Source organism: Malus sylvestris, chromosome 9, assembly GCF_916048215.2.
Source record: "Malus sylvestris chromosome 9, drMalSylv7.2, whole genome shotgun sequence".
NCBI classification, from domain to species: Eukaryota; Viridiplantae; Streptophyta; class Magnoliopsida; order Rosales; family Rosaceae; genus Malus; species Malus sylvestris.
Genome location: NC_062268.1, coordinates 3,180,333 through 3,191,970, shown reverse-complemented (window position 1 = coordinate 3,191,970; position 11,638 = coordinate 3,180,333). Strand labels below are relative to the sequence as shown.

The 11,638-nt window shown below is 35.9% G+C and overlaps 1 protein-coding gene across 1 annotated transcript; it reads left to right on the top strand.

Moving 5' to 3' along the window:
* The first annotated feature begins 203 nt into the window (after positions 1 to 203).
* On the top strand, positions 204 to 1,837 carry LOC126583694 (transcription factor PRE1-like). The gene is made up of 2 exons (XM_050248193.1): positions 204 to 753; positions 1,444 to 1,837. Exons 1-2 carry the CDS (start codon positions 634 to 636, stop codon positions 1,597 to 1,599), a joined length of 276 nt encoding a protein of 91 aa, XP_050104150.1. The 5' UTR covers positions 204 to 633; the 3' UTR covers positions 1,600 to 1,837.
* Positions 1,838 to 11,638: the final 9,801 nt, after the last annotated feature.

The following is an 11,638-nucleotide window of genomic DNA, read 5'->3' as shown; positions in this document are numbered from 1 at the left end:
ATTTTAATACGAAAATTCATTTTTTTGTTAATACCTTAAACGTAGATGTATATCAACCACATCGTCCATTTGTATTATAACACGTGAATAATACACCTAACTTATGCTTAGAATACCCATAAAAAATTTCGTCGCTCTTATTTCGCTCTCTCACACTTGCCTTGAAATACCAGGTCTAGTAGACTGCTTTCTCCAATGCGCGGTTGTCTTCTTCACATCCAACATCGTTGTCTATGTTGTACTCCCTCTCTCTCTCTGCTATTTTCCCTAGTGGTCCTTCTTCTCTTTATATATCTCTTATCATTGTCTGGGGCTAAGCTCTTCATATACCTTATTTCTAGGATAGCTAGTACCACTTCTTCTGTTACCAGATAGGCAGATACTCTTTTTCCTCTTCTTCTTCTTCTCCTTCTCCTTGTTCTTTCATCTACTTCTCCTTCCTTTTCCGCTTTTCCAGTGCTTCTGTTACTAGCTAGCCTCTTTTAGGTTAATATTCTCGTTCTTAAACCTTATATATGATATATAAAGCTCCATAGGCAGGCTGATCATACATACGAACATATATATATGTTCTGAGAACGATATATAAAACTAGAGCTACTTGTCTAGCTAGCTAGCTAGGTGAAGGGGATCATGTCTAGCAGAAGGTCGAGGCAGTCAGGTACTCCAGCGATCAAAGATGACCAAATCATCGAACTGGTGTCCAAATTACGTCAACTGGTTCCTGAGATTCGAGATAGGCGCTCCAACAAGGTAAACTCTTCCTCTCTGCTCTCAAAGAACATACACCTAAAATAAAGTCATTGATTTTGCACTTATTTTCTTAGGTAAATTAGTGAGTGAGCTGTTAAAAGCGCATAAAATCTGTAATATAAGACTTTGTTTATAAGTGTCGATAACAATTCTTTGTCATGATACATATGCATCTGGATTTGAAGAATTCTAAACAACCCAAGTGCAGGTAGATAAACATGGAGCAAAGAGAAAATGCACTTTAGGACCGCATGTAAAGTATAATATTGTAGTCTATTTGGACTTTTCGAGTAACCTAAACTTGACCCGGACATCAAGGGATTGATACATTTCCATAGGAACTAGATATATGGGTTGATAATTAATAATATGGGTTTCCCATTGACCCATATATTACTAAACACTGTCTTGTTGGAGTTGGACCATCTAGTAGTAAACCTTATCATGTGTCATGTGTTATGTGACATGTGATATGTTTAGAACTTGAAGAATTTATACGTTATACATATATAATATGTATGCATATAGAGAGATTATTCTGTGTACGCAAATTGAATATTGTATAGTAGTTTTGTTAATCACCGTCACACTGAAAAAAAAATTATTTCCTTAAAATGTGTTGTGAAAATATTAGAAAGCCAGTAGTTATGGCGCTAATTGGGATGGCTTTTACTTTGGTGTATGGTGCAGGCACCAGCATCTAAGGTCCTACAAGAGACTTGCAGCTACATCAGAAACTTACACAGAGAGGTTGACGACCTAAGCGAGCGACTCTCCCAACTGCTCTCTACAATTGATGCTGATAGTCCGGAGGCCGCTATAATTAGGAGCTTGATTATGCAGTAGATGGATCATCAAATCACGAGCAACCCTAATTATATATATTGGCGTTTTAATTATATAGTTAATTGTCCTTTTATTTGTTTCCAGGTTATAGTACTTCGTATTGTATGTATTTAGAGATGTCGTGTGTGGTTAATTAGAGTGTTTAATAAATTGAAGGATTTGCACTGCTACTAGCAAGTCCTATTATAAAGAAACCCTATTTACTTTCTCCAATTTGTATGCAAAAGTGATTTCTGCACTCTTTTTTCTACACAATCTCGCAACTTTACTTAATTTTTGCTTTTGAATAAACCTAAAGAGAATTAGGGGATCGACAAACAAACAAAAACGTGCAGAAACTAGCTAGGCTTTATCGAAACTGAAACCGGCTAGAAAATTATATCTGCGCACTGCATTTACAAACGTGCAGAAACTAGCTAGGCTTCATCGAAACTGAAACTAACTAGAAATAAATTTATATCTGCGCACTGCATTTACGTGGAAGCTTACTGTTCTTCGTTTATCCTTTTCAGGCAGTGTGGTTTTTGGTTCTGGACTTAAACTTAGAATATAGAAGACCAACTCAATCAGTCTTATCTCACTTAACCATTAGAGATAAATTCCAACAGACCATCGTGCATGGAAGATTATCAATTAACTTGCCTGTTTAATTTAATAATATAACAGATAGTGGCACAGTTACACCAATAAGTCGCAAGATTAGCAAAACAGCCACCAAACACTCAGTGAAAATAATTTGATCATGATTATCGTTTGTTCATTTTCACAAACTAGGGTCCTAGGCATGAGCTGAGTTTAGGAGTCCGCAGCGGAGTAAAATGTTGCATAAGTGTTCCTATGATTTTGACCATTGTCGATAATTGAATTTTGAATTGAATGCTCAAATTCTAATATGACGTCGTCAAAGCTCACAACTCAATAGTAAACTGTAAGAATATTCTTCGTTAATTAACGTACAACTTGTGAAATGGTTATCCGGATCTCTAACTATTATCTGTATTGCTTAAATGATAATCAGTTGAATTTAGACTGGATCAGAGAGTAAGCCATCGGCATCATGATGAAAAATTAGTCATATTCCGTAAGCTTTCCGTACTCTGCAATTGCATCAAGGTATTTCTAGCTCATAGGGTTTGCCGAGTTGTGTGCGAAGAAAACAACTTTATCAGGTACAGGTACATACATATATATTAAACTACCGATTTTCCCCCTGAACTTTCACTTGACTTTCTATTTCCTCCCTAAACTTTTCAATTGGAAAATTAAGGACTTAAACTAATTTTTTTGGCCGATTTCCCCCTGTTGTTAGTTTTTTCATTCATTTCATCTAAAGTTCTGTTAATTAAAGCATGTGCACAACATTTGTGGGTAGTTTGATCGCTTTGTTCTTTAAAATAATTGAAAACCCTAGATATCTAGAATGTCAACTTTTGCAAATCTGTGTGATTCTATAACTTTTGTATCTGAAGAACTAGCAAAGTAACACTTTTGTCCTCAAATGAGAGTCACATAGTGTGCACGTGATAAGTGTTAACGTTAATTTGGATGAAATTTATGGAAAACTAATGGTAGGGGAAATTGGCCAAAAAAAATTAGTTTAAGTCCTTGATTTTCCAAATAAAAAATTTAGGGGAGAAATCGAAAGCTAAGTGAAGGTCAAGAGGAAAATCGACAGTTTTCTCATATATATATAAAAATTAGGTTTCCATCCCTCTTTTTGCAATTCCCTTGATTAAAACCTTATTCCTTTTCAATTTGTGATCAAGGTCCCTAGGTATTAATAAACGTCATTAATTATTTCACTAATAAAATATTTTTTATTTCTAAATATATTCATTTAGTGTTAGAAATGTTGCATTTGGTAATAACAATTGATATATTTATATTTATGGCTAAATTTTTTTATCATATATTTGTTACAGTCATATTTAGAATAGGAATGTGATTGTGTAAATCCTAAGGAATCTAGGAATGTATCTTATATTCCTATTAAGATTAGATTACCTATTAAATGTTGTAATCCTAAAAGGAAATGTTTTATCCTTCCTACTACTCTAAATAAAGGCACAATGGGGTGAATCAAACACATCTCACAATTAAATCAATCTCTCTTCCTCTAATAGTGGCCGGCCCCCCTCTCTCTAAATCCTAGATCGTTCAATAAAATAGGCCTACAACACGTTATCAGTATGCTCTTGCCAGAAGCTAAGGAATTGATGTATCGTTGGAGGAGGCTATCATCCACCAAATTCAAAAGCTTATTCGTTTTCTACTAATCAGGTACGGTTAAAATAAAAGAAGATATTTGAAACGTCCACGAAGCATGAAAACATTCCCCATAATGCATGAACCCCTCTTTCTTTATATTTTCCTTTCGATATATATATATTGTATATGTTCATATATTTGTCAATATATATATTTGTTTCATGCATCGCATAATTAAATTGTTATGTGGAATTTGTGAGTCAAATTATACAAAATAAATTAGAAGCATATTTAGGGTTTTTCCTAAACCCTAAGGGATTTGAAAAAGAAAAAAGAAAAAGGGGAAACTAAGGCATGGTGCTGCACAACATTGCACCTTCTCTGTGCAAATTGATACTAGGTCTCAGCCTGAGACCCAAATGGATGGGCCTGCAGCCCTTCACCCTTGCACCAAGGCCCGCAGCCTTCACACAACCTAGCTCCGGGTTGGGGTCCTATTCCCTGCATGCTGCAACCTTTAAGGTTGCTGGGTTGCCATGCCCATAACCTGCACCTTGGCCCGTGTCATAGCATGCATCACCTGCAGCCAGCCCATGCGCTGGCCTTAGTTTTTCCAACGCAAACCCACAGGCCAGCTTGCGCTGAACCTGTCCGTGCACTCCCTTGCGGCCCAAAACACAACCCACCTACGGCTGGGGCTTCTGATGTCCATCCCGTGGCCTACAGCCACCATCCAAGGATCTTTGGGCCTTGCCTTATGCTTAAGGGACCCAAACCCGTGACCTATAACTCACAGCACCAAGCCCAAATTATTTTGGGGCTATATTTTTTATCCAATAATATTCTTTTAATATTATTTAGCTTCTACAATCGATCCCGTATGGCCCGATTTATTGAATTAATTAAAATTGACCTGCAGTCCATTAATCTGATAATGAATCCAAAATTATTAACCTGAAGATCACTTTTGGACATTAGCGATTCAATAATTTATTTTTATACTTTGAACCATCACATACTTTCGTAGTAACGAAGCTCTCACACATGAGTTCCCGAAGAATCTCAAATCCATTACACTTAGTTAGTATATTGCATTCTGTGTTTCTTGCAGGAACCTTTCATTATGAACTAATTGTTCATAAAACTAAATTGAACCTGTAGTTTCAAATTTAGTGCCTTTGAAACCCGAAGTTTTCATTCAAAACATACCACATGAAACCCGTAGTTTTCATGCATAAATTAAACCGCTACATGTCTATAGAACCTGTATGTTTTACGATATATGTCTACTGCTTACCATATGACTAATTACATTTTCTCCCTCCGTTTTAGGGACATGTCGAACTTGAACAAGCTCAATTTCTCCGCTCTAGAAGTCTCTGGAAGAAACTATCTGAAGTGGGTTCAAGACGTGAAACTCCATCTTACTGCAAAGGGTATTAGAGCCACCATTGAGGCACCTATCGCCGACAAACCTGTTGACGAAGCTCAGAAGGCTACTGCAATGATCTTCATCCAAAGACACATTCATGATGCACTGCAGACTGAGTATCTTGATGAGGAAGACCCACGCACCTTCTAGCTTGCTCTAGCCGACCGTTTTGATCACCAGAAAGACATATACTTGCCTGAAGCAAGACACGACTGGCAACATCTTCGCTTCCAAGACTTTAAGTCCGTGAATGAATACAATTCTGAAGTTTGTAGAATCCGTTCTCTATTGAAATTTTGCAAAATGGAATTAACCGAATCGGATCTCTTGGAGAAGACTTATTCGACCTTCCATGCCACCAATATTGTCCTATATCAACAATATAGGGCACAAAAATTCACCAAGTTTTTAGATTTGATCTTTGTTTTACTTCTAGCTGAAAAGCAGAATCAGCTTTTGATGAAGAATCATCAAGCTTGACCCACTGGCTCGAACGCTGCGCCTGAAGCACATGTAACATATTCTAGCATCCATAAACGACGAAAGAACCGTTGTGGCTGTGGTAATAAGTGGCAAGCCCAACCACGTAGGGGTGGGTTCAAAAAACCGAAAACCGAAAAAAACCGAAAACCAAACCGAACCGAAACCGAAAAAACCGAACCGAACAAAAAAACCGAACCGAATTGAAAAAACCGAACCGAACCGAATTCTTTTGGTTCGGTTCGGTTTTAGTGATCTAGAAACCGAACCAAACCGAACCGAACCGAATTAATTAAATTAATTTTTTTATTTAATTATTTGTTTTGGATATTATTTTCTAAACCCAATTTGTAAGTTAAAATATGCTAAACCCAATGTGTTGCCAAACTTTAAGCTCAAAATATTAAAAAAAAGTCCTATAAAAACTTTAAACCCTAACCTATTATTTATCCCCCATATAAGGTTCCGGAGCCAAACCTCATCCTGAAGTACCTACATCCATCTCCATAGCACTGTCTACTTTTGTCTCAGCTTTCTTTTCCAAATCTACTCTCATATAACATGTAACAGAATCTATAAACATTTATTTCGGGTAGATTACTTAGGGAATTTGTGATGGAAAAGAATCCAACACACACTAAATAAATCCACCCACGCATTTCTTTTACTAATCAAGTTGTCAACATGCAGTTACAAGCAAACAACCCTGATCTTTGAACAACATCATACAATTTAACTTTTCTAAGTCATTTGTACGATTTTTGTGTTGTGATGTTGTTAGTTTGGACTTTGGAAGACTTGATTGATGATTTTAGTTCAACTTTAAATGTTTATTTTCATTGTCTTTGATTATAGTTAGAATGCTTGTGTTATGATTGTGTTGGATACGTTAAAATTTAAATTTTCAATGTTTTTCATTTTTTGAAAGAAAAAAAAAACAAAAAACCGAAACCGAACCGAAACCGAACCGAAAAAAACCGAACCGAAAAAAAACCGAACCGAAAAAAACCGAAAAAAAAAATGAACCGAACCGAACCGAACCGAAATTTCGGTTTGGTTTCGGTTTTGGCAAAAAACCGAACCGAATTAAACCGAACCCACCCCTACAACCACGGGCCCAAGGTCAACTGAGTGCAACACCTAAGGGAAGAAATGTAACCCAACAACGTCTACCACTCGCCTCTAGGGTACCGTTTAGTACGTGGGACGGGACGGGACAGAACGGGACGAGCCGTTCGGTCCCAAGTTTGGTGCGCCTAAAAACTGTGGAACGGGTTGTCCCATGGGACGAAATTTGGCTGATTTTTCGTTCCACCTCTTCCCCCTGGAACGACCAGTTCCACATCCGTGGAACACAAATTTATAACATTTTATGACAAAATTTCTCCTTATCTTTTTCAATATTTACATCATCCGTTCCGTCCTGTTCCGTCCCGTCTCGTTCCGTCCCGTCTGCGTACCAAACAATACCCTAAGGATCTAAACTTCAAGAACAAGGGCAAAGCTCTCGTTCAAGCTGCTTTTACTGAACTGGACATGTGTTATCGCTATGGATCAAGGGATCATTGGTCACGCGTATGCCGAGCTTCCCCTGAGGCTATTGCCAAATATCATTCTCGTCGTGAGTCTAACTTTGCACATGTAGATCATCTGGAAGATGCAACTACATCAATGGAGATATCGGATTTCCAGGAGGCATCAACACCTATGGATGATAAATTAGACATGATTGTAGGGTGTTTACCACTAGGAGTGGCCGAGTTAAATTTCTTAAATAATGTTAAGGATCTCGATCAAACTATTTAAACAAATAAGATTTTAGTTTAACAATTAAGTTGATTAAGGACCAAAATCAAAATGACCCATATATATGTCTTTGTGTGTGTCCGTGTGTATATATCTGTCCGTGTGTATATATCATTTGTTACAAGTGCTAGATATTTAATATGTATATATGTGGGATATTTTAGTTCGGTCTCTGGTTGACCAATATCATATACTTAAACGTTAGTAGATCCTTTCTAAAATTATCCAAAGATTAATACCAAGTAGCAACTTTTTCTTCATATTTGAATTGTGTGAAAATATAATCAAATTTATTATTACTATATATATACTTGTTTACATCTCACATCTACGAATGTTTTTTATTTATTATTATTATTACAAACAATATTTTAGACTAATTTAAACTAAATTAAGGAATGATCAGTATTTGAACTTGGAACATCATGAGTTAGAAAGTCCCTAACCACTAGGGCAATATCCACTATATGCACATCTATGAGTATTTTTGACAAACCAATTCACATGTGACATATTCGTTAATGCATGCATATGGACAACAGTTATGGCGGACGGGTAACCGCGGTTATTTATAATAGAAATTGAGTAGTTACAGATCGGAAACGGATGTCGTTGGACTATCGATCACAATATGGTGTGAAGGATATGAACAGAGTGAATATAGAATTGAATGTGTTTCTGACAGAAAGGGATTTACAAATATATAGATATGCAAGTAACATTTCTGGAGAAGTTGTGTTCTTCATGAGAAGTTATAATTCTCAGGTTGGAATATAACTGTTCATATCCTTTAATTAATTAATTAATTAATTATATTATATTATTTTCTTTATTAATTAATTAACTTATTTCACTACAATCATATGTATATTAGTACACCAATGTTATGGTGTACCTTCACACATGATTACACATATTGTGAAAACCATGTTATCATAATCATATTCCAACATCTCCCACTTGATTATGATGACATAAATGGTTTCCTATTTTGGTTTTTTTTTTTTTTCTCAAGAGTATTACTCATAAACAAATTGAATGTAACATCAGATATGTGGCTTCTTTACCTGGTGCGCACCATTCCACTTAATCCGATGACATTTTACTCTATAGTAAAATGGCATCATATCCAAGTAACTAGGGAAAAACAATCCATATCTGGTTACAAATGATGACTTAGCCCCGCACTATACGCCACAGTGTTATATAAATGATTTCTTGAAGCTTATTATGGATTTTACTTTCAAGACGATTTATTATAACCTGGTTACCTCGCTAGTGCCCTCTATCTTTAACCAACCAAGTACTAAAGAACCAGATAGAGTCGCATCTACTTGTCCATGTTTTAGGCGTCCCTAAAACCATATAACGATGCCCGCCGCACATCTCACACTACAACACATCTAGATGTTTTGCAAACCCATTGTAGTCACATGCTCTCTGAATTTTTTCAGAGACAACCCCTTGGTCATCGGATCGGTCACCATCTCTTCGGAGGGTATGTAGTCAACCTCTACCTCTCCTTTCTCCACTATATCTTATACATAGTGATATTTAACATCAATGTGTTTTCCTTTGGAACTATTTGCTCCACTCTTTATCAGAAAAATGGCGGACTTATTATTACAAAACACATTGACGTGCTCCTTAGGTATACCTATATTTAAATTATCGATAAATTGTTTAGCTCATACTGCAGTACTAACCACTGTGCTACAAGATATATATTCTGCTTCCATGGTAGACTTTGCAACACAGCTTTGTTTCTTACTTAACCAATAAACAGCCGTTCCTCCAAACAAGACAATGTTACCACTTGTTGACTTTCTGTCATCCAAGTCGCCTGCGAAATCTGCATCGCAATAACAAACTAAATCTAGATCATTTAATCCGAAACATAGTTTCATACCTTGGATGCCTTTTAGATATCTAATAATTCTCTTTACTGCCGTCCAATGTTGCTTTTCGAGGTTGGATTGATATCTACTTACCAATCCAACTACATGACATATGTCAGGTCTTGTGCTGATCATAGCATACATCAAACTTCCAACTGCTTGGGCATATGGAATATTTTGCATATCATTGATGTCTTGCTTATGTACCGGACACATATTTTTGGAAAGCATCATTCCTTTACAAACAGGTGTACTAACTGGCTTGCAATCTTGCATATTAAATCTTTTAAATATTTTATCCAGATAATTTTGTTGATCCAAATAGAGTGTTTTGGCATCTCTATCCCTAGTAATTTTAATTCCTAGAACATAAGATGCTTCTCCCATATCTTTCATTTCAAATTTGGATCCCAGATATGACTTAGTCTTTTCAATCATATTCATAGAGTTACCTGCAAGTAAGATGTCATCTACATACAGTGACAACATACAAAAATTATCTTGGCACTTCCAAGAGTAAACACAATGATCCAATGGATTTATTTTGTAGCCCATTTCTATAATGGCCTGGTGGAACTTTAAGTACCATTGTCTTGATGATTGTTTAAGACCGTACAACGACTTTCTTAATTTATAGACTTTGTTTTCATGTCCTTTAACATGATATCCTTCGGGTTGAATCATATAGATGTCTTCCTTCAAATCTCCATTCAAGAATGCTGTTTTGACATCTAACTGATGAAGTTCTAAATCCATTCTAGCAACAATTGCCATAAGAATACGAATGGATGTAAACTTCGCAACTGGAGAGTAAGTGTCCATAAAATCTATATTGGGTTTCTGTGTATAACCCTTAGCTACAAGTCGAGCCTTAAACTTATCCAGAGTACCATCTGATTTGTACTTCTTACGAAGTACCCATTTACAACCGATGGGCTTTCTTCCATTAGGTAGATCAACCAATTCCCAAACTTCATTTTTCTTTATGGAATCTAGTTCTTCATTCATTGCTTGTTGTCATTGTTTAGACTCAAAACTATCCATTGCTTCTTTATAATTCCTTGGGTCTGGATCTTCCACTGAATGATCTACCTCCTCAAGATTGAAAACAAAGTGATCTTTCAATCTTCTAAATGGTTCCCTTTTTCTTTTACTCCCACTGATTTGATCATTTCTCCCACTATTTATATCTTCCATAATAATATCATGATCATCATCCATGTGTGTGTCATTGTCAACATTGTTATGATCACTTATATTTACGTCTCCCACTTGATCATTGTCAATGTCATGGTCATGAGACAAGTCTAAATCAAGATGGAAATCTTGATCATCCGTATGAGAATTTTCTTCTCCCAAAGATTCCAATTCTTGTATTGGATTAATCAAATCAGTAGTTTCAATAAAAGTAGCATCTCTACTTTTGATCAATCCTTTCTCAGGATGATAAAATCTATATCCGTTACTATTATCAGGATATCCGATGAATTTACAGGCCAAAATTTTTTCTTGTAATTTATTTCTTAATGGCTTTGGAATGAGGACATGCGTTTTACAACCCCAAACTTTTAAGTTTGATAAATCGGGTTTTCGCCCATGCCATAATTCATATGGAGTCAGTGGCTTAGCCTTGGTATGAACTTTATTCAATATATAAGTTGCAGTAGCCAAAGCTTCACCCAAAAAATGTAGAGATAAGTCAGCATAAGACATCATAGATCGCATCATGTCCATTAGAGTTCGATTTCTTCTTTCTGCGATACCATTTTGTTGCGGTGTATAAGGCATAGTATAATTATGCCTTATACCATTCTCTTTGCAGAAATCATCAAAGGCTTCAAATTCTCTACCTTTATCACTATTAAGGGTCTTTATGGATCTTCCTAATTGGTTCTCTACTTCTGCTTTAAACTCTTTAAATTTGTCTAAGGCGTCATTTTTATGTTGTAAGAAGTAGACATGTCCATAACGGGAATAATCATCGATGAAAGTCACAAAATATTTCATTCCTCTATGGGTTTTAGTTCTCATTGGTCCACATAAATTTGTATGCACTATCTCAAGTAAATTTGTAGAAGTCCAATTCTGAGAAAAAGATTTTCTAGTCATTTTTCCTTTAATACATGATTCACATGTATCAAAATCATTTGCATTTACTTGAGGCAACATCCCATTTTTACTCATGCGTATCATTTTATTTTCATTTATGTGACCT